At 48.3% G+C, this 23329-nt stretch overlaps 1 protein-coding gene across 1 annotated transcript in view; it reads left to right on the top strand.

Moving 5' to 3' along the window:
- Window positions 1-561: 561 nt before the first annotated feature.
- Window positions 562-23329, top strand: part of TASOR2 (transcription activation suppressor family member 2) — a gene marked incomplete at both ends in the record, with an annotated part of 34786 nt that continues 12018 nt past the window's right edge. The window contains 15 exons of the mRNA XM_082013840.1: window positions 562-604; window positions 714-859; window positions 2357-2452; window positions 4022-4094; window positions 6374-6465; window positions 7140-7277; window positions 7405-7509; window positions 7654-7853; window positions 8655-8755; window positions 10355-10458; window positions 14294-14366; window positions 14495-14569; window positions 18313-19122; window positions 20371-20607; window positions 22361-23288. Coding sequence (XP_081869966.1) covers window positions 562-604; window positions 714-859; window positions 2357-2452; window positions 4022-4094; window positions 6374-6465; window positions 7140-7277; window positions 7405-7509; window positions 7654-7853; window positions 8655-8755; window positions 10355-10458; window positions 14294-14366; window positions 14495-14569; window positions 18313-19122; window positions 20371-20607; window positions 22361-23288 — 3221 coding nt within the window. The remainder of the gene's footprint in view (window positions 605-713; window positions 860-2356; window positions 2453-4021; window positions 4095-6373; window positions 6466-7139; window positions 7278-7404; window positions 7510-7653; window positions 7854-8654; window positions 8756-10354; window positions 10459-14293; window positions 14367-14494; window positions 14570-18312; window positions 19123-20370; window positions 20608-22360; window positions 23289-23329) is intronic.

The following is a 23329-nucleotide window of genomic DNA, read 5'->3' as shown; positions in this document are numbered from 1 at the left end:
ACAGCAGGGCTTTCCTTTGTTTCTGCACCCGTATCTAATTTTTCAACTGCTCTGGGACCTTTTGGTGGGATGTGTTGGGAAGTGTTTTTCTGGGAGTATTTTCCTTTGGCTATGTTAAGAGAATCTGGGTTTTGAGAAAGCTCTGCCTGTTGAGGCTTTGAAGGAAGGCTTGCTTTCATGGTATTGAAAATCACATTCACTCAAGACCTGAAGATCTTTATAGAAAAACAGATAATCCTGAGAAACTGAGCTTGCATGGAGATTTTCCCTGTGTGCAGACATCAACTCTCAAACTCTAAGAGAGTGCACAACGAATCTAAGTAACTTTTTAGTGCAAGAGAGAACTTTGGCCTGCTCAGCATAAAGTTAATTTACCACCGGGTTTTGCTTCTAGCAGTTTCTAACAATTTATTCTCTTTTTTTCTGTTGCAATGGAAAAACTTTAAGGGCTTACTGGCAAACGGGGAGCTCCTATTCCTCCTGCCAAAGGGCAGTTTAACTTGCAGACAAAGACTTGGGGGTTGCGTGGCTGGAGGGGAGCTGCTGCTCCCAATGGGAGCCATGGAGCAGCTCTGTGGAAACCTGGGCTTGTTAAATGAGGCCTGTGTGTGGCGAATCACACTCAGCAGCCACCCACCTCTGCTGAGGCCCCACACTCATCTGGGGATGCCCAGCTTTAATATTTACTCCTGCTTTTTGCTTTCTTCCTCCAGGTTTTCATCCAGAGTCTGAAGAGTCACATTCCCTTTTGCAGACAGCAGTTTCGGTGCTGCAGAGCTCCTACTTGTACTCTACATCTCAGGATGGTTTTCAGTACAGCCAAGCAATTCTGGTGGAAAATGATGTTTTTCTAAGTGAGGTAAGGCTGGTGGGGGAGCAGGGTATTGCTGGCAGCTCGGGAGAAGGCAGCATTCCTTTTGGAGCTGCAGACATCTCTAAATGCTGGTTTATTGGCAGGTCTGTCTTTCCTTTGCAGCACGCGGGTGATCTGCCTGCTTCATAGAGCCCCATTTGCAGTTCCTGACTGAAGGGAGCCTTTCCTTTGCTTTCTTGCATTTCTTCCTTCCCAATCTGATCAGGAGCAAAGGGTCTGTTCAGCTGGTGTTGCCAAATATTCAGCAGCAGTTGCTGGAGCAGACCTTTGGGGCAGGTTGAAACCCTGGTTTGATACCTAGCAAGAGAGTTTTAATGTGCTGATTCACAGCAAGGCAAATTTCCATATATTTGTTTGCCTGCCCTCACACTGGTGTAGGCACCAGTTTTAACCTCATTTCCCTTTCTCCAGCTGACTGGGGTGTATATGGAACCATTTTTAAAATGCCTTCATGCCTAGACTCCTGCTGTCATTGGTGCGGAAGACAGGCTGTCTTCTCTGGGGACTGGAGATGACCAGTCTGCTTTTTGTCATGAATTAAATAGAGCTTAGACATTTTGCCTGCCTAAATCTGGGCTAGTCACTTGTGGAACTGGTTAAAAAACTGGGAAAGCAGGGATCAAGTAATTTGTTGATTTGTCTGTGAGTTCTCAAGCCAAAATAAACAAAAGCAGTGATGAAGATTGTTGTTTTCTTCTAGCCCTCTTTAAAAAATCCCATCCTTCTACAACTTCTTTTATTAAAGCCCCAAAACATCATGGACTCAGACCCAGCTCTGTTTGCTCCCATGATGTCCTCCCTGTCTGCACTGAGAACATGCTCTGCTTTAATTATCAGACAAAAGAAATTGGACTAATGTGTTATTTGGCTGTATCCAAACCCTCTGAGCTATAGTCACATGATAGTACCTGCCCTCTAGTCAAATAAGTCTAGGCTTCCCTGGTCAGTGGGGAGAGAGAAAAAGAGAGGTGCCTCCAAGCAGCTCCCCTTCTGTAGGCATCTTCTCCATCGCTGAGATGATTTGTCTTCTGATGGCCATAGCTGGCTACTAAATGTGATGCTCCACCAGCCCACATGCTGCTCGGTGAAACAAGCTCCTCGGTAGCTGATGATGTGTGGCAAGAGGGGCAAGGTGGAATAAGGCTGTACTTCTCTGGGATGAGCACAGCATGACACTGCAGGGCTGGATGTGCCTGCTGTCCCCTCGAGACCATTGAACATGTTCTTCTGGGGCCAGAGGCAGACAGACAGACAGATGCGTGGATTGGGGACCTTGTGGTGGGAGACTGGGTGTACACGTGCCTGAGGGAGGTAATGATGTGTAGGCACATGAGCTGGTCCAGCATCACCTGGCTGCTGCCAGCTGCCCCATACTGACCGTGACTGGAGGTACTTGGGACATGCTGTCCTCGCACCATGAACACATGTCACTTGGCTCTGGCATGAACTGACTAGAACAAAGTATTGTTGTGTCTTCTGCAGCTCAAAGCTTTTGCCCAAGCAAAGGAAGCTGCCGGTTACAGCCAGGAGGAGCTGGAGGAGACCTTTGCATTTCTCCTGTTTGATAATGAAGAAGAGGTAACCTGAAATGTTTATTCAGCTTGAGAAGTTTGATGCCAAGTGCCTGCACCCGTGCTCTGTCCCACCAAAGCCCAGCAGATCTGTTGACTGAAGTGCCCTGGCTCTCTGTACGCCAGTTACCAGTGCACTTACTCCTGTGTAAAAAGTCCAGAGCAAGTTCTGAAAGCAGCTCCTGGGAGGCTTTAGGGATGGATCTTATTTTGCGTCTCTCCAGTCAATTACTGGTTGAGATTTGCCTGCCTCCTTTGCCCTCTACAGGGAGATGGAAGGAGTCTCGCTTTGTCCCAGTAGATTTATGGTCAAGTACAGGCAAGCGAAACCTTTCATGTATGTTTAGAAAAGTGCCTTTGTGACAGAAGACAGGATTTTGCCAGGTGGTTTTGGGCAAGCTCCCTTGGTTTTGCCAGCTAGGTGGAGAGAGAGCCTGACACAGCTATTGAGAAAGTTATTCCTGCCTGTTTTTCACAAAGATGCTTTTGATTTTGTGACAAGAGTTTGTCTACATAAGGACGCGCAGGTAATCTAGTGGGAATTCACTTTTAATGTGGCTTAATGATGCCATGCTAAATGACAGCAGAGATGGTTTGTTCAGGATGAGAGTGGCCTGAATGCAGTTTAGTTCTGTTCAGTTTGGATTGAGCTACAGCAAAATAAACCACTTTCAGCCTCAGTTTGGGAGCGGGAATTGTCCCACTTCATTTTGGCTTTTTGAAATGTAACACAGTCTGTGCCAAGTGACTGAGCTCCTTGTACAGAACCTAGGAAAGAGAGGGAGCTCTCCAGAGGACAGCTGGACCTCATTTAATGCAGGCATCTGAAATCCTTGAGCTAAATCGCTCTCTGGAGGTGCTTCTCTCTCTGTTGTTCAGAGGAGAAGCCTAGCTGGCTAGTCTAAGCGAGACACTTGCTTTTTAGGAGGCAGAAGTTACGTGGGATGAGTGCCCCATGTTGCTTATAAAGGGACTGACTACAGTTCGACTTGTTTGCTTTTATTTCTCACCCATAATGAGTTCAAACTGCTCCTGTTGTCACTCTTTGGTCAATATGTATTTGGACTTTTCACACTTTGATTAATCTGCTTTGGACGTAGATTAAATCAAAGCCAGTGAGATGCTTCCAAGGTGTAGCAATTGTGCCTGTGGACGAGTGAGCAGAGAGTAGCAAATGTGCTTTGCCTTCGTGCCAGCCCCATTGCATTTATTTTTCCACATATTGCTCATGCAGATAAAGTGCAAAGCCCAGCTTTGCACTTGCAGTTGTTTCTGAAGATGCGGCATTTTTTCCAGATTTTTTTAGGCTTTTGCTTCCATGGAGATTTTTGTGACAACACTCGATAAATACAAGTATTTAGTATTTGAAACAACAAATTTTCTTCCTGTTGGTTCTTCCTGTGGACATTGTGTTCAGTTTTCTTTACACTGCAGGTGTTCTGGGACAGTAACGATCTGTTTGCCTGTTGCAAGTATTTGCTTGAAATGTACTGAAATCTGTTGTTCTGCAGATTTCAGTAGCTCTGTCCCTTATCTTTGAAAATAGATGGTAAAAGAGGCTGTCTCTTTTTTGAAGGCAAAAGAGGTGTGTCAGACAGGCCTCCGTGTAAACAGCAGTTCTATTTCCACGCTTGGTGACCCAGCAAAAGGTAAGATTTCCATTCAGAGGACCAAGAGACCTGTTCACTGTTCTGGAAATACTGACTCCTTTAAAAGCAAAAGCCCGAACAAACTCCTGGTACTGCCTTGTTACTTACTGCAAAGGTCCACAGAAACTCCTGTTTCTTACATGGAAAACTGCACTTGTTTGGATCGAGCAGGCAGCAATGTTTTCCTTCTGCCCCCTCAACCAGATGAGGATGGCATCTTCCCCAGGGAATATTATTGTGTTTTCACCTCTCCATTTCAGGCTTTTTCTCCCTTGTTATTAACAACCTCTGTCACCGAAGTGACTTTTTGGCAACTTTCCCCACTGGTTTGTTATTCAGAGTCCAATTGCTGAGCTTTTGCCAACAGTCCTGTTAATTAACCAGAGCAGATTGTGACATGTCAAAGCCCTTTTCAGTATGTGCTTGTTCCTTGCCCAAAGTCTGGGGCCTCAAGACATGCAGTGCAGGACACGTTACTCAAAAAAACCATTCTGCCAGAAGCAGAACGTCTCCCAGTGCTCATCCCGCAAGTCTTTGCAGGCCAAGACACCTACTTATTGAACAGTCAATGGCAGTGAATGCAAAACCAAGCAAGAACTGGTTATTTATCTGGGTGTATATCTTAGTCTTCATGGACTGAGATGAATAGTATGGTGTGTCTTTTTGTAGCCCTTCCCCTGCCCAGTCCCTGTTTCCCTGCTGTGTACATGTCTACCCATCTTGTCTACATATATAAAGCAGAAGTGAAGAGCCAACACCCTCCCACTCCGCCAGTAAGCCCACATATGATATGCCCTGAGCATGGAGGAGGGATGGGAATAAGCCATGTCAGAATAGGTCTTGTCACAGGGTAGACGCTTCATGTTGGCATCTGGGATGATGAAGTGCCATGAAGAGCCGAAGAAGGGGCCTAGGAGAGTTTATGCCATGCTGTGGGCCTACTCTCATGCCCTTGCAACCTGTGTTCCTGCTGTATAAACATCCGTGTTGCCTTTGTGTGATTCCAAATTGAGCAAAGTACCTGCCCCACTTGCAGTCTGACCTGGAAGCCCTTCACCAGACCTTTCTGTAAGAGACAAGCCCTCGCTCAGTATGTTTTCATGTAATGAGGGCAAAACTGACATTAGATGGGCTGCTGGGCTACTGTGCAGACGACACCAAGGGGTGGGATGCCATCCAGAGGAACCTGGACAAGCTCAAGGAATGGGCCTGTGTGAACCTCGTGAGGTTCAACAAGACCAAGGGCAGGGTCCTGCCCCTGGGTCAGGGCAATCCCCAGTATCAGCACAGGCTGGGGGTGAAGGGATGGACAGCAGCCCTGCCAAGGAGGACTTGGGGGTCCTGGGGGTGGAAAGCCGGACACAAGCCGGCAACGTGTGCTCACAGCCCAGAAGCCAACCATGTCCTGGGCTGCCCCCAAAGCCGCGTGGCCAGCAGGGTGAGGGAGGGGATTCTGCCCCTCTGCCCCGCTCTGGGGAGACCCCCCTGCAGTGCTGCATCCAGCTCTGGAGCCCTCGGCACAGAAGAGACATGGACCTGCTGGAGCGGGGCCAGAGGAGGCCCCAGCAATGCTCCGAGGGCTGGAACAGCTCTGCTGGGAGGACAGGCTGGGAGAGCTGGGGGGGCTCAGCCTGGAGCAGAGAAGGCTCCGGGGAGACCTTACTGCAGCTGCCAGGGCTGAGAGGGGGCTCGGAAGAAAGATGGGGACAGACGTTTTAGCAGGGCCTGTTGCAATAGGACAAGGGGTGATGGTTTTAAACTGAAAGAGGGCAGATTTAGACTAGGTATAAGGAAGAAGTTTTTGACACTGAGGGTGGTGAAACCCTGGCCCAGGTTGCCCAGGGAGGTGGTCGATGCCCCATCCCTAGAAACATCACAGGTCAGGTTGGACGGGGCTCTGAGCAACCTGCTGTAGTTGAAGATGTCCCTGCTCATGGCAGGGGGTTGGACTAGATGGCCTTGAAAGGTCCCTTCCAACCCAAACTAGTCTATGATTCTATGTCTTCGTGGTTCTACTTCTCCCAGGAGAAACCCAAGTTAACTCCTCTGCTAGAGCTGACCCTGAAACATAGAACGCTGTTCTATACCAGCAGTCAAAAAAATGAAGAGACAGAAAGAGTTTCACCCTTTTTAGGGCAGCAAGTGCTACTCTGGTTTGCAGCACTGACTCTGCAGAAACTCCCGTTTCCACAAAGAGGGTCCTCTTTACAGGGCTTTTTTGGCAATCGGCTTTACTCGACAGATGATTCACATTATCTTGCATTGCTTTGTTTTCACAGGGGTTTATATTTCCAAGTATGCAGACTGTCTTCATCCGAGACCCTGGTATCATGGAAAATCAGGCTATATTGTCATTTGTAAGCTAATTAAGGTAAAATGCCAGTCTTTATGTGGAATGGTTTTCGGAAGCCGCTATGGCGTGCAAGCAGTTTTTAAGGACGCATTGGTGCCTGTAACTGTGGCAGTGTGTAAAATCAGCTCTGTTGAGAGCTCGTCGGGATTTTTGACTGTGGGATGTGTCAGGCTAGAAAGGAGGAATTCCAGCTGGACTTGACTGGTGGCCTGCAGGGCTGCGGAGGATGCAGAGGACCTTCCAAATTCAACCACTGAGATCAGAAATTCCCCATAGGATCACTTTTTTCCCTGGACTCTCATGCGTTTTGGGGGTTTGAGGAAGGGAGCCCTAAGGTGTCTCAGATCACGGCCCCATTCTGTTCCTCCGTGGGGCTGGCGTGTGGCCTCTTTCTCCCCTCCCCACTGGCTCCTGCTCTCTGTAGCTGGCACCGAAAACATGCTGCTCCCATTTGCTCGCCTGAGCAGTGCAGATTTGTCTGCCGTGCCAAACTCTGCCAAGTCAGGCTCTCATGTTCGGAAAGACACAGACGCATGCAACCCTCTCACAGTGGTGGGGAGTGTGGGGCTGCCAGCAGCACTGTCTTTGGGGAAAAGGAGGATTCAGGGCTCTCTTAAAATAAGTTTCTGTGAACAATTATGTGTATTTTTTCTTTTTTTTTTTTTTTTTTTTTTGTACATTTTCTGGCACAGGGCAAGGTCAAGGTGGTATCTGAGAATTACACAACCAGCTACACCTGCCCGTCTCCCGGCTATGACTGCCATGTCGCCATGAGCAGAAACAACGTACCATCAAAGACCAGCCACCGCCAGGCCTTCGAGCAGAGCCAGGTATAGGTTTGCAACAGGACTATGCAGACAGCTCACCTGCGGGCTGTGGGGGAACACAGTGCTGGCCCAGGTGCCTCGCTCGTTCCTCACCTTGTTTTTTTAATCTGTGTTTCCCTTCTTACCCCAGTATTACGTGTATGAGGTGTCCGATGGCAGCACTGCCGCGCGGCCCAGGCAGATCTGCCCGTACATAGTCGTCGCTTGCCAGTACAGGGAGCCGAAGGAAATGCCGGTCTTAGCTATAGAGAGCCTGTAAGCAACTTTCTGTTGTTTCAAAATACCCGGTCGCTTTTGTGGGCTGTTTTTCCTTTTCCTATTGCTAAATGTTCCTCTTTTTCTCCCTTTTCTCTAGACCTGAGTTAAATCGCAAAGGTAGGAGCATCTGGTGGTTGGTTTTGTTTTATACATATACCTTTCTCTGTTTTTCCTCCTCTCCTCTCCTGCTTTCTCTGAGCTATTCTCCCTTTTGCCTGTAGCATTGTACTATCCATGGAGGGGGCAGCTTTCCATCCGGGGCCAGCTTTTGTGCAACATCGCCCTGAGGACCCCATACAGCTCCACAATTCCAGCCCAGCTGTAAGTTTCCCCTTTCTCTTCTTTCTGTGCAATTTGTGGAGTGTGAGGCATTACACCTTTGGGTGTCTGTGTACCAGAAAAAGCCAGTTTTGTCTTTCCTGCCCCATCCCTTCATTGATCAGCATCTTGCAGCTGTACCAACTTACTACCTGCACTGTCAGGGCAATCATCATATAATGTCATATAATAGTTTGGGTTGGAAGGGACCTTTCAAGGCCATCTAGTCCAAACCCCTGGCCCTGAGCAGGGACATCTTCAACTAAATCAGGTAGCTCAGAGCCCCGTCCAACCTGACCTTGTGTCAGGAGAATGGTGTTGGGCACCCTGAACTGCAGCTGAAAATGGCTGTATTTTGTCATCTCTTTTTGTTAACTGCTTTGGGAAGTTTATTCCAAATCAATTATTCCTGCTTGGGATTTTTCTCCTTGTGAGAAGCGGGCACATATGGCGCATATATGATCAGCCAGTTGTGTTTACAGACCGGCACAATGGCAAATAAGGTATTGAGGTAACTTGCATTCAAAAAACCAGAGATACTTAACATCTTCAGTAGTCGGAAGCTAACCAGCAGGCAGAAATTTGAAACAGCCAGTAACACAGCCACCAATATCAGTGTTTGGAGGTGGTAACAAACAGGTTCTCAAATCAGCAAAGTGCTAAGCAAGCTGCACCTTCTCCATCCTTTTCCAGAGCTGCTTTCTGTGGTTTCACAGTGACAGAGCAACCAGGAGTCTTTGCTGTGCTTAATCCTGAGAGCCTTTCATGCTTGGGATCTCACTGTCTGCTGCATTATCCCCACAGGCCTCCCAACCTGGACATTAACCATGTCATGGGTTTGTCTGACTTGAAGAAAAAGCTACCAGAAGCTGTGTTTGGGAAAAGAAATTACATTGAGAATGAAGGTGAGTGCAAAACCTATCGGCATGACGAGTAACATAGGCTTGTGCTGTGCCATAGGAATTGCCACAGGGGGTCAGAGCTCAGGGTCACATAGCACTGGGTCCTGTCCTGATCACAGATAAGCAAGGAAGAACGCCAAGGTAGCACAGGGATGTTTTCCTGTCCACACTTCATATGACCTCCTGGTGTGATATAGTCTTCTTCACAAAGCAGCCCTTTAATCAGCCTGTTCCTGGGACAGGACAGGGTGGGAGACTCTGTTTTGAGACCTGGGCTCCCATCCTGCAAGGTGCCAAACACGGTGCAACTGAAAGCAAATGCAGGGAGACAAACTTTCCCCTTCTTATATGATCTCCCTATGAGGTGAGGGACACTCCACCTCTTAGGGTATGATCCAGCATCTCCTGCATTTGGACAGATGGGGTGTAGCTGCCAGCCAGAAGATGTGGCTGCCTGCAATAGCTCTGCAAGTAGTCACAGGTAACCTGGAGAAGAGTCCAGAGATCTTGGGCAGAGGCAGGGAATGCTTAGCGATAAGAAGAATAGAAGCATGTATTTGGAGAACGGAGAGAAACTGTCTCTGTTCTACTGACAGTAGAACTGGCTGTCTACTGTCCCTTTAGCAGTGCTGAGACATCCTACTTGCCCGTAGTCAACCACTCCTTGTCCTAGTCAGGGCAGGATGGGGAGGAGGGGACCTGTGTCTAATTAGACTTTGGGGTTTGTACTGCTGATTGCTTTTTGGGTTGGAGTTCTGACAAGCCTGGCAGCCCTCAGCCTCGGGTGTTGAGCTCCTGATGGCTGTGAGTAGCTGCACGTTGCAGCAGACATGCAGTTACTGACACCAGGTTGCACAGGGAGAGCTCTGGATGTGGTTTGCAGAAGCTCCAGGTGCATTTCCATGGCATCTTGCACCAAAATAAGTGTGGGCTGCTGCAGTGTTGCCACCCATCTACGTATCAGCTCTGCTGAGCCAATCCAATACACTGATCAGGCTGGATGACAGCCAGCTTGTTTTGGGGTTTAGCATTTTGCTTACATTGCAGATCGACACAGGATAGTGCCAGGGGCAGGGGAGGAGGCAGGAGAAGTGGGGAAGGCCACCACACTTGATGAAAGGTGCCGTGGAGCCACAGTCTTACAGTCAACTGATAAAAGAGGGGAAATGTTTGCACAGAAGAATTTCACTGCAAAATTCAGGGGGGTAAGGTGGGACCAAGATCTTGCCTTTGTTAAACTCCTTTGGGGGTCAGAGTGTGGAATAAGGATGCTCCATAGCAGGCGAGAGTATGGCATGTTAGAATGCAGTATTTTCCTCTGAAAGGCACCCTGTCTCTGTTGAAGGACACAGCATTGGTTAAATTGCTTTTGTTAGCTGCAGTGATAAGATAGGAAGCATCTCCTGAGAACCACAGGTTGAAGAGGAAACTCACTGCAATATGAATCCCTATACCAGCTTAGGAAATTTTGATAAGGTTTTTTTTAAACCCAGTGCTTCCACCAATTGCACACCCATCTTCCTGGTACAGGAGCACTTCTTTGTTCAGAGTTCATGCAAGAGGCACTGTTTCAACATGAAATTCTCTCTCTCTTGTCTGCAGTCTGCCTTCAGGGTGTTTACTTCAGTCTGTATGAAGTAGAAATATCAAATAAGGATCAGTATAAAATGGATCAGTTAGTAGCAAATCTAAAGGAAAAGGACTTGGTAAGTATTTTAAAACATTTACATTCTGGGAGGAAAGTGGCCTTTTAAATGATCTCTTGAAACTTTTGGTAACATTATTCACAAATTCTGAACTAACGCAAAATGGAATGGATTTCCTTGCTTTAAGTATTATTTTCCTGCTTTGTTATTCTCAAACATAATTTAGTCTTTCTGTATTTAAACTGTTAACTGAAGATTACCCACTCTAAACTGGGAACTGATTTCTCAGATGAGCATGCCCGGCTGAGCAGCAGGCATTGTACCAGGCCAACCTCTTCTTCAGCTATGTTTATGCCAGATGAGATTATTTTATTGTCTTTTATTAATTATTGTCCCCCTTGCATTGCAAACAGCATGGTGGACAAGGACTGCAAGAGCATCTCAATATATTAAGAAAGCAGAAGCAAAGTCCCCCAATGCCAAAAATGATAATTACTAAGTGAAATACATAAGCTGTCATGTGCCTCCCTTTCTCTCTCATGGCTGAAAAATAGTCCCCGCTCAGCTACGTACTCACAGTTACACTGCCAAAACCTCATGGGAGCTCTGAAGATGTTGAGATTTATCCTTTTTTTCAAATGGGGAAATTCCCTTGTGATATATTCTCTGATAAGGCTTTTTTCCAGCACACTGGGGTCTATTTGTTCCCAGTGTGATTGCCATGTCTCCTTGTGACCACAAGGGATGAACTTCACCCCTGTGGAGCACAGCACCTGCATCCCTGCTGGGATTTGTGGTTGGATTGGCTTTGGCTTTGCTGCTGGTGGTTGCTCTCTTACATTTGATGCTTCCTGTAGATTCAGGGTTGTAAATTCATGGCTGCAAACTTGCAGCTGGCTGGGCATGTCCTCCCCTCACTATAAGATGGCAGCGGCCCATGAACTGCCTGGAATTGCTGTTTCTGTGCGGCACTGCTGAAGAGCTGCCCACCAGTGTGCAACTTCCCGCATGTAACGTACGGGAGCAAATGTTTGTTGTGGATCCCTATAAGAAAAACACTCTGACTCTTTAAAGTATTGATTAAACTATCTTTTATTGGTAACAACATGAGAAGAAAAAAAAATGGCTTACCAAAGGCAATCTTAGTGTCTCTTCATGTGCAGGTAATCCTGAACTGTGCAGCATTAGCTGGACCTCTGGTTGGACTACAGATCTGTCCGTGCTGCAGCTCATCTGGAGGTTCCCAGCATAGAATCATAGAATAAAATCATTGGGTTGGAAGAGACCTTTCAAGGCCATCTAGTCCAACCCCTTGCCATGAGCAGGGACATATTCAACTAGAGCAGGTTGCTCAGAGCCCTGTCCAGCCTGGCCTGGGATGTTTCCAGGGATGGGGCATCGACCACCTCCCTGGGCAACCTGGGCCAGGGGTTCACTACTCTCAGTGTCAAAAACTTCTTCCTTATACCTAGTCTAAATCTGCCCTCTTTCAGTTTAAAACCATCACCCCTTGTCCTATTGCAACAGGCCCTGCTAAAATGTCTGTCCCCATCTTTCTTCCAAGTCCCCTCTCAGCCTTGGCAGCTGCAGTAAGGTCTTCCCAGAGCTTCTCTGCTCCAGGCTGAGCCCCCCCAGCTCTCCCAGCCTGTCCTCCCAGCAGAGCTGTTCCAGCCCTCGGAGCATTGCTGGGGCCTCCTCTGGCCCCGCTCCAACAGGTCCATGTCTCTCCTGTGCCGAGGGCTCCAGAGCTGGACGCAGCACTGCAGGGGGGTCTCCCCAGAGCGGGGCAGAGGGGCAGAATCCCCTCCCTCGCCCTGCTGGCCACGCGGCTTTGGGGGCAGCGCAGGACACGGTTGGCTTCTGGGCTGTGAGCACACATTGCCAGCTCCTGTCCAGCTTTTCATCCACCAGGACCCCCAAGTCCTTCTCCATGGGGCTGCTCTCCATCCCTTCACCCCCAGCCTGTGCTGATACCAGGGGTTGCCCTGACCCAGGGGCAGGACCCTGCCCTTGGCCTTGTTGAACGTCATGGCCCATTCCTTGAGCTTGTACAGGTCCCTTTGGATGGCATCCCGTCCCTCTGGTGTGTTGGCCGCACCACTCAGCTTGGTGTCATCTGCAAACTTGCTGAGGGTGCTCTCGATCCCACTGTCTATGTCACTGATGAAGATATTAAGCAGTGCTGGTCCCAGTACACACACCCCTGAACATCTGAAGGGACATAAACTTATATAAACAGAAACTATCCCTTTTTTCTTCTCCTGTTATCACCAATAAAAAGTATTTCAGTCAATACTTTACAGAGTCCAAGTGCCTTTCTTACTGAGATCCATGACAACTGCTTGTTCTGGTGCATTACACCATTTTTGCAGCCGTTGAGGGTTATAATATACATCCTGCCAAGCCCAGCAGAGCTGGGCTCTCCAGAAGAGTTGAGGAAAATGACATAGTTGAGTTGTGGCCATGAACAGTTCAGTATTGAAATCCAACAGGGAGCATTGTTTCCCTAGAGCTCCCCTACCCTCATATTGCTGTGAAACTGGGTTAAAATATCACCCTTATTTCAACAAGGAAACAGTCACAGCCCCTTTTGGGTGTGCTTCTTCCCTCCCCTTAGCATGTTGTTGAATGGTCCATGGGTGAAGCTGCTTTGGCGGCAGCTCCCAAAAAGTGCAAATGAAAAATGCCCTCTGTCTCCTTTCCCTTTCAGTGGTGCATGGGCCAGGCACCCTGCCTTGTGCAGGGCCCAAGTGCAAATGAAAAGGTGGCTGGGGCTAGGTGGGGTTGCCTGAGGCTAGCTGTGTTCCTCTGGGTGCTGATTGATGTCTCTCAGCTCTGTGTCAGGTGGCTGCTGCCTTATGGATTGACTTTCCTCCTCACCTGGCTGAAAATCATCCTGTTGGTGAGAAACCACAGCTATTTCATTGAGCTGGATTTATGCAGCAGAAATGCTGGCTCTTATCCCTCCTGCTCTGCTGGCTTGAGACAACCAAAGCAAGGAGCTACTGTTCTGAATAGTGAATATTACGCTGAAATTGTTCAGAATTTCCAAAGTTGTTCTGTTGTCTTGGAGAAATGAGGCTGTGGGCGTTAGTCCAGTCCTTTGTTATGTCTGAATGTATTGAATGGGATCAGTGAAGTTTCACAGAGCATTAGAAGCCCTAGGGTTATTCAAGTCCTGTAAGTTTCCTGAGAAGATGTGTCTGCCTGGAAGAGAGAGATCCAAATGGGCGTCCCCACAGAGGGAACTGCAGTCCAAGGCAAGCTCTGCGGTGAGGCATCAAGCAACATCCAAACACAAGAAAAGCCTCGATAAGTGCACATACCTTTTTAGCCATGCAGTCATCCAGCTCTGAGACAGAACTGCAGGCATCTCTTAGACTCAGCAATTTTTTTTCACATATTCGTTGATACAGATGATGCTAATAAGCAAGCTGCATGGCCTGAACTTCAGTCAAGCTTGTGGCTGGAACAGTCAGTTGTTTTTTGTCAGATGCTGGTGTCCAGCTTTGATTTCCCTGCTGGGAAAACCCTCCCTTTAGGCTGCTGAGAGTGATTCCTGGCTGAGAAGCCCATGAGCTTTTGAACTGAAGGGACTAAATTTATTAACCTTGTTCATTAACTGCAGCTGGTTTGGCTAAGAATAACTTTTTAAGGCACAGATAGGAGTAATATGAGGGCTGAATAACAACGTAAATGGAATACTTTGGGTTACAGGTCCCAGTTGACCCAAGTGGCATGGACCAAATAGCGTCCTCCTCAACAGGGAATGAGCTGGTGGTGTTGGCACACATTCACTGGCAGTCGGGGCTTGTTGACATTCATTCTGAGTGATATAAAGTGTGCTAAGGAGGAAAGGGAGTGGTTGCTCTAACTTTGTATCTCTTTGTTATAGGCAATCATCAAATATTTACAAGATCAGGGAGTCCTTATCCTCCTCACATCCTCTGCCTTGGCACAAGATGATGGTAAGACACGGCTGCATAGAAACCAATATCTGTGCTTAAGTAAAAAATGTGCTTAAACCAATGCTCTGTTTTAGAGATGGAGGATGGGCACCCTCAGCCTAAACAAAACCTCTTGCTTTCTTTCATAGGGTTCACCCCTAACGAGCCCATCAGCCTCCTGGCCCTGTTTCTGTTCACCTCATCCCGGTCGGTGTGCCTGAGAGGTAGGGAGGTTCCCTTTGCTGGCTTCGGACACTGTGTTTTGGGTGTGGGATCCTCACCACAGGGTTCTCACAGACATGTTCCTCTTGAAGAGCTGATTTCTCTGCTTGGAACCACCTACAGCTTTAGCGCAAAGAGTGTTAGGAGAGAAAAGTCCCAACTCTCTGGCTATGCTGCATTTTAAGCCGATCTAAACCAGGTTCCCTGCCTTGCCCATTCACTGCACATCTTTGCCCCTTTACAGGAAGATGATGGGAGTGAAAAGTAATTACTTTTCTCCCTCTCAGCCAGTTTTCAGCAGCATCCACTCCCTGAACTGTCTTATGTGTGTGCATGGGAGTCTGACTCCTGCAGAGCCTGGCTTACATCCCTAAAGGTGTACCGGAGCTATGCTCAGGGGACAAAACGACACGTGGCACTTGCTGGGTCCTGCATGGAACTGACAGGACTTGCTAAACCACCAGGAAAACAGCCCTAAAAAAATAAGTGAATTGTTTCCTGCTGAGATACAAGTAGTATGGGCTCCTTGAAAGGTCGCTGCTGGCGTGGGCAGAGGTAGGAGAGGTGGGGAAAGGTCATTGCTCCCTAAAGAGCAGCGAGGGTTTGGAGGCTGAGCCGTATTATGTGACTCCTCTGCTGTGGGATCCATAAAATGCCAGCAGCGGGGCCATGACGACCGGTCGGTGTGCGTGGTGAGGGAGGGAGGGAGGCAGGGAGATGGTGTTGGGCAGAGCCACGGTGTTTTGCTGCCATCAAGATGAGTCACGGCTCTGGGACCCGGGAGGTGAATCCATGCTGTTTGCAGCCCCAAAACATGCTTCTTTTCATGCAGAACAAACACAGAGACACTAAATAAGAGAAAATAAAGATTGCACAGTTTGAACCTGCAGATCTTGAAATAAGAATGAGCTCCAACCTCTGTCGCATTTTCCTCAACTTTTCTCTGTATCCGTTGGCTTTTTGCTGCACTATCTACGTGGAAATATTCACACTACAATTTCCACTTGTGGACATGAAAGAAAGTTACTCCTCTGCCTCCCCTGGACATCTTCATCTGCGCATGAATGAGAGGATGCACCTCTCACTGCATCTGCTACCCGAGTAATACTTCTAGCCTCGCAGATCCCCAAGCAACATATGAACTGGAGTCTTTTGCTCTGCGTAACTTCTGACTTGCTTTTCGTTGAGTCATCCTAGGGACAAGCCAAGAGATTGTTTATGCCAGCACACACTGGTATTTCGGTCCACCTCTGTGTGAGTGATGGCTGGCATTGCTGACGGAGCTGCACAGGACGTACCCATCTCTCCTCCACGGAAGATAAAATTGACAGACGAGCCGGCAGGACCCACCAGCACATCCGAGCATGGATTACTTTTTCTTTTTTGGTGTTTAATCTCCACCTATAAACTTTCTCCTTCAGGATCCACATAGAAAGTGGGCTTGTAAGTCGGGTGAAGACGTGACGGTAACTTGGCAGTGCGAGGTGTGAATATCTTTGATGCCAGAATTCAGTCGACCTAACTTTAAGGACGTGCTGCTGGTAACTGTGTTAGCGTGGCAACTTTTCTAGTTTCTTTTCTAGGTGTAGGAGAGAGGCTTCTCCTGAGGCAGACTGGAGGTTGAAAGTGCCAGGTCAAACCTGGGATTAGGTTGTTGCTGTGACACCTGAAGCAAGGGTCTGAAGTTTGCCTGGAGACCAGACTGGAGGTGGGAACTGACTGCCCCATAACAGGCAGAAAATACCCTCCAGAGCAGAGGGATCTATTCCTGAAAGGCTGACTGCGAGCACTGTATGCTGGGGGAGAGGAGAACAGGGCAAGGCGGTATTTATCTTCAAGAGGGTTGTTGTGGAAGAAAGCGGTGGAGACAGGAGAGGGCACCAGGTGTAAGGAGCATCCCAGAGTGAAGACAGTGCAAGCCGGTTGGTAGGAAGGTTTGGGGCTGTAGCAGATGTTGCCTGTGGCTGGTGTTGGTGCTAAAGAAGAGGCAAAACTTGGGCAGCCAGAGAGCAGCTGGTGGCAAAGCAAAGAGGCAGGGTGAGAGGATAACATAGAGTAAATGCTCAACGTTATTACATGTCGTTTTCTGAACGTTGATGGCGACCAGATGTTTTCCCTCTGGTGCCAGCAGGACTCCTGTACGTGCTGTCCTGTTCTGCCTACGTGAGCGGCGTTACCCCAGCCAGCCCTGACTGCACCTCTTTTTGCTGGGATTATAAACCCTTTTTACTTTAGGGCTTCTCCTTTCTCTGAAGATAAGCAAAGCTGTGCAGAGGTTTGAGGTTGAAAAGGAATGGTCACCGAAGACAGCGAGGGTGCAGTGGAGATGCAAAGAGAAAAGGAGAGTAAAGGACGGACGCATTTGAAGTTGCTCAGCTCAGACTCAAAGCATGAATAATGTTTCCCATTTTGAAACAAGCAGCCTCTGAATCTGTTCCCTTCCTGTCCAGACAGCCGTCGGGAGGAATGTAGGGCAGGCATAACGAGCACGCTGTGCAGACATGCCGCAGCGTTCCTGAGCCAGCAGCGGAGGCAGGCAGCTGGGAGCCGGCTCGCGGGGACGCCTGGACTTGCCGGTAACAAGGACCAGTATTGCCAGTGCAAGGCAGGGCCAGTAGGCAAAGAAAGTCACGCATCTGGGAGGGAAAGAGAAATGCCATTGCCTTGCTGGGAAGAGATGTGACGGGGAAGGGCACTGGGGTTGTCAGTCTGGCCCTGCAGCCAAAAGAAACCTCCGAGTTGGATCATAACACGCAGATGGGCCAAGCCTGAAGGTGCAGAGTGCCAACATCAGACCACTGGGTTGCAGTGGATGGAGCCAGATAAGTCTGGCTTGTGCAGAAAGGGAGCTCCACCAACAGGCTCTGCGTATCACACTGGCTCTCCAGGCATTTCTAGACACCGAGGGGACACTGCTGTGCCAAGCAGAACCTACTTCCACGCTGACATCTACGAGGACGGGCACCCTTGAGCCTTAGGACTTGTTCATGTTGATCCCTACTGGGAGCTAAACTTCTTTGATACTGTGCACTGTACGTGGTAGGGCGTTAGTCCTACTGAAATGAGAAACGTCAACTGTTTTCAGTAGGATCAGTCCTCCAGCTTTAGAAAATCACCCAGGGGTTCATGTTAGTTATTTATATGGTCCCCAGCTCTGCTTGGGGAAGCCTGTGTTCCCCATCCCACTCCAGAGCACTAAGGCGGCGTCTTGATGTGAAGTGTGTCCACCCACACTGCAAGCAGGTAGAGGTGGAGCTGCTGGAAGTTGCATCTGAACAGGGACGTAAACAATGCAAGTGATCTGAAAATGGTGCTAGTCCAAACACCGTGCATGGACAACCCTGAATTGAAACAGGTTTAAAAAAAACCTACAACCCCCATGCATTTTCAGGGCTCTGACTGTCCTAAATGTTGGATTTAGCAAGAATTGCTGGAGGGAAGGGACTTAGACTACTATATGTGCATTCTCACCCTGCAATTTCCTGCAGAATGGGACTAGCTGATACGACAGCAGTCTTTCATCTTAGTTTAATCCACTTTTGACTCCCACATGCAATTCATTTTTACCTTCAGCAGTTACAAGCATCCATCAAACCGGGACATTGCCCCTTGGGCTAGCTTTTTGTAGGTTGGCTCCTGGGACTTTTTCGTAGCTTTCATGTTCTCTTAGCATTTAACAGTGAGGTGATTTGGGGAATTAATCTTTTTTTAAAGTGAGTAAAATTCTATTCTTTTCCTTTTGCAGTTGAAAAGCACGATCCAAAAGATGAAAGGGAAGATAGTGACGATAGTGACATCTCATTAAAAATAGCCTCAGTTTTGCCTGGACTTCGCTATGCCTTACAGGAAGCCACCAATTCTTCATGGGGGGGCACAGTCAGTACCAGCGTCTGTATCAAACAGCACCTCCAGGAATACACAAAGCTTGACCAAAACCCACAGCCCACCTCTGGCCAAACCAGTGAAGTTTCCCTTTCTTCTCTCCTCTCACCAACTGAAGATGAATGTACTAATCCTTTCAAAATGCACTCGGAGCGGTCTTTCTCCCAGCTGCAGCATTATCTCTCCAATCCCAGCAGCTATACTCTGGAAATGTCGGCTGCCTTAGGATGTTTGACTGGTGCTGTTCAGTCTCTTTGCTGCGATTCAGAGGCTGATTGTAAAGTGGACTTCCCTTCAGCTGTGCCACTGGGCCCTATTCCTCCCAACACAGCAGCAGATACAAAAGTCAAAAGTGAAAACACAAAGCCCACTGCGGGGCTTGACCAGAGTGGCGAAGGGCCCACAAAAGGTGTCAGCTCGGCCAGCAAGCTATGGGTGCAGCAGAGCAGGAGGAAATCCAGCCGAACCGTTGTGACCAGCACCAGGAAGAAATGGTCACCCCTCAAGATGCAAGCACATCCTATGGGGGACAGTGGCAGGAACAGGAAAGCGACCAAGAAGAAGAAAATCAACATTGCTTTCTCCTTTCCTAAAAAGCCAGGGCTCACGGCCAATTCTAACGAGCCCATGCTTAAATTAGCCAATTTGCAGTTTCCGCACAGAAGGAAAAGAGGTAAGTGCTATATACATGGGACTGACTTTCTCCTGCTTCTCTGGGGTATGCAGCTGGGATACTCAGGGTTCACTAGGAGCCATGTCCCTCTCCCAGAGCAAACAAGTACCTCCTGAGAGCATCCAAATAGGTCTGTAGTGATGTCTCCACAGTCTCTTGTTCAACCTGGGAAGGAGCCCAGGGCTATGATATGGGATTTCAGTGAAGGTGCCTGAAACACGGTGCAGTGGCCTATGCTGTTGCCTTCCTTTGCTTACAGGTGACATCAGCCTGGTCATGGTTATTGCATCACTTGTTCACAGGCTGTTGATGGCTCAGGCAAGGAGCAGTTGCCAAAGCCGTTGGTCATTACAGGCTGCCTAGATAACCAGCCACACTACATGGTTGCGTTGTGACTCCCTGAGAGTCAGCTTTCTTGTCGTAGCCTTCAGGAAACAAGAAGCGTGAGACTGATCGCACCCAACTTTGCTGAAAGCTGGTATCTGGCCTGAGCTGCTCATGCGAGGTGTCTCAGTGGCATAAATTGTCCTCTGAAGGCTCCTGTCTACTGCGGAGGATAGACTAAGCCTGTCCTTTTGAACCAGCCTGAGCCTCCACCTGATTTGTAGAGACTCTCAAAGTGGGTTGAGATGAATCCCAACCTTGGTGATGAAACGTGGCTGAAAACATCCACCTTCCTGCAAAGGCAGGGTCATATTTGGTGACCTCCCCTGGCATTTACACGCATCACAGGTAGCGGCAGCGACTGTGGGAATGGGCTGTTGTGCAGCACAGGGTTGGCACGGCTTCTGCCCACTGTGGGCTGAAGTCAGCTCTTACTCACAGTCCATCAAGCTCTGTCCTGGGGCACATTGCCTCGGGCCTGGGTGGCTTTGCTGATGGATCCGGGAGAGGTTCTTGTGTGCTTCTTGGAGAGTAAATAAGTACCTTCAGGGTGCAAGTGTGCCAGGCAGGAATTAGAGTGACTTATCCCAGAGAACACGTATTCTAGGTCAGAAAAGCAGGCTTTTAATGAGCTTAAGAAGTGGTGCTTAATTTTTAATAACTGCTTACTGATCGCTGGCATCAGTAACAAACCCATTCGCAAGATCAGATGCATAAATCAAGTTGTTGAAGACTACTCTGCTGCTGCCAATCACTTCTAAAGCGGTTATTCCACATTCCTTAACTGGATATTTTACAAGTACTCCTTTTTAATCTGAATATGTCTCAAACCAAAAGAAATGCGCTCCCTTTTCCCTGTCACAGGTGCAGAGGTCCTGTCTGCAGAATTTGTGCACAAAACACAGTCTGAACCTGTTCAGAAGGAAACCTCAGCTCCCGACGATCCTGGCTTGGAAACAAAGAGACCAAAGACACTGAAGAACCCAGACAAGAAAGAGGTTCCTGTTGCTGAGACCATCACGAAGCCACTGAATTTTAAGATACTAAAAAGTGTGGCTAACAGCCCATCAAAACCTCAAGCCAAAAAGCAAGCAGAAAGTGGTAAGAGCACTGTTCCTGGTAGAAATCTTTTATTTAAAAGCATCAGGCATCACGGTCAGGTCACGACCAGATGATAGTAACAGCACGTTTGGCAGCAACCAAAGTGTCTTAAGACATTTAGTGCTGAGGGTCTAGGTTGGGGTCTGGGTACTGTTGCCTCACAGCCTGCAGGCTCCCAGTTATGCACTTGTAGCATAAAACATGAAGGCGACTGTGAAATCACTGTCACTGGATGTACAAACCACACGGGGTCTCTTCTGAGTCCTTGCCTAAGCCTTGGGTTTGCATCCGTGGCAAATGGCTCGGATAGTTTAAAAAGCCTGATTTTTAACTGCTGAGCTTTGAAACTGCATTGAGGCAGCTCACGGACAGAGCATTATAACCTCTGCTCCTAGCCAGCATCTGCCTAGATTTTTAGTCTATTAGGTCGTAAATACGATCGTTTTAAAAAGAGTTGAATTGTCATAGCCTTGACAGACTGCAGTGGATTTAAGAGGCAGTGTGGACAGCCTCTGAGAGTAGCGTCTGCAGGTGCTGGCTGGGAGTTTGCTGTTAAACTGAGAACCAATATTATGGTGCCAAAATAAATGATGGTACAGGAGAGTAATTTTCTATTAATTTGTCATGTTTTCTCACACTCTCACTTCAATATACGTTTTGAGAGCTGCCTCTGAGCTTTCATTTTACCCTTTGTGGGGGAGGTGGAGGCTTTGAGGACTGCTTTAGCCACCTCATCTCAGTTTATCTGTTCTTCTTGGTCTTTTATTGCCACGTGTTCCTGAAAATGTGGCACTTTTTCATCAGCGTGCATGTACCAAATGCCACCCCTCGTTGCCTTTTGTCATATGAGAGTTCTCGGAGCGGATCTGGCCAGTGCTCTCACACAGACAGGGTGTCAGATGGGTCCTGCTGAATGCCAGGACCTGCCAGAAATGCAAAATAAGAGTGTTTAGCAGTAAGAAATACTCAGTTTACATGTCCTACTATGCAGTTCCCAAGGAAATCAAAAGTAACACATAGAGCTCTAGCACAGATGTGATTTAATAAGGTTTTACTTGAAGAGAGATTTTTGTGCTGGTTTTTAGTAGAAGGCATTAACCTTGTTTAATGATGTCATAGTGTTTTTATGAACATGGGCCTTGTGCCATGGTGACGGGCATTTTTAATGCTGAAAACTAACCGAACACTTCTTTGCTGTGCTCTGGCTGCCTTTGGGAGCCCCCAGGTTTCTCTGTGTGCTCTGAGCTACAGCTCAGTAGCAGGTTGTACTCTTGAGAGGGTGTGCAGTGGGAAGCATGAGGGCAGGGTGGGTTTTCTCTGTGGTTTAGAGGGGAGGGTTTTTTTTGTAGCTGTGGATTACTGAAGGCATAACACAGGGTTTGTCTGTGAAGATTGCAAATACTCAAACTAGAAGAAAATTTAAAGCAAAATAAAAAGGATTAAGGAAACACCTAAAATATCCCAGGTTGTATTTAAGTGGCCAGACTGCTCTGTGCACAGAGGCCAAGGGAAATTTTGTTCACTCTGGATCCTGTGCCTTTTATTTCTGAGAATAAACTCCCTTCCAGAAGTCGCTTAGCTCCCAACTCTGGATCCTTTTGTAGCATGGAGGTGGTTTTTTTTCTTTAAGTGTGCAAATTCCATGTTGGAGAGAGACTTTCTTCCTGCCAAACTGAAAGCCTGCTTTGAACACCTTCTCAAGACAGACCTGTGTGGCCTTTGTTTATCCTCTGACTTTGTTTTTCTCATGCAGAATGGAAGGAACCACTCTCTGTCCTCCCGAGCAAAGCTTCTTCCCAGTGCCACGGAGTGGATAGCCAAACGAGTGAGATTTACCCAGGCAGGGTTGCTGATCTCAGTTTCGATCTGAAGGGGAATGACTACGAGTCCCACGCCTTGAACTTGCTGGCTGATCTGGCTCTGGGTTCTTGTATTCCTTCATTTATCCCCAGGGACAGCAGGATGATTGCCATGTCCTGCAGCCCCTCCAGTGACTCTGCAAAGGAGCAGCAGAGTCATCACAAACACAAATCCTTGCGTGTTGCTTCTGACCATGAATACCACAGGGTAGACAAGCTTGCAAAGGGAGCCACCTCTCCTGGCAAAGCATCGCCAGATCAGAAGCTTCCTCCTGCTGAAAAAATAGACTTAAATGACTTGGCCTCTAGTCCAAGGGAGAAAAGCCCTGGGATTTATAGCAAGAAGAACAGTGTGAGCCCCAGCCTTGCAAAAGCCCAAGCGTTGCCTCCAAGAGAGACTCAAGAAGCTGGCGAAGTGAACAAGCACTCCTTCATCTCTGCCGAGCACTCTTACGCCTCGCAGATGCCTGAGCACTCAAAGAAACACATGTATCCCAGAGGTGCCCCCTACCCCGGACCAGCACCTTCTAGAAACGGGACCAGGAACGCCCGAGCAGGACCCCTGGTTGGGAAAGTCCTGCCTTTCCGCCACCAGCAGAACAGCACCCACCTGCAGCGGCCCTTCGAGGCTGTGGCAATGAGACACAGGAGCAGCCTGCTCTCCCGCAGGCTGAAGGAGGACTTTGCAAAGTCCCACACAGTGGACATCTGTGGTGAGTCCATGAAGGTGACGTGCCATTGGGAGCCAGAGTATCTCTTCAGTCTGGACAGCAGGTACACCAACGATGCCCTGGAGAAAACAGTCATCCGTGCCCTGCATGGGTAAGTCAGTCTGGAAGGCCATCTGCAGGGGATATCTCCTG

The sequence above is a fragment of the Phaethon aethereus genome (genome assembly GCF_964289735.1).
Source record: "Phaethon aethereus genome assembly, chromosome: 1".
Classification (NCBI taxonomy): Eukaryota; Metazoa; Chordata; class Aves; order Phaethontiformes; family Phaethontidae; genus Phaethon; species Phaethon aethereus.
The sequence above is the reverse complement of the archived record's forward strand: the minus strand, read 5'-3'. Positions and strand labels throughout refer to the sequence as shown.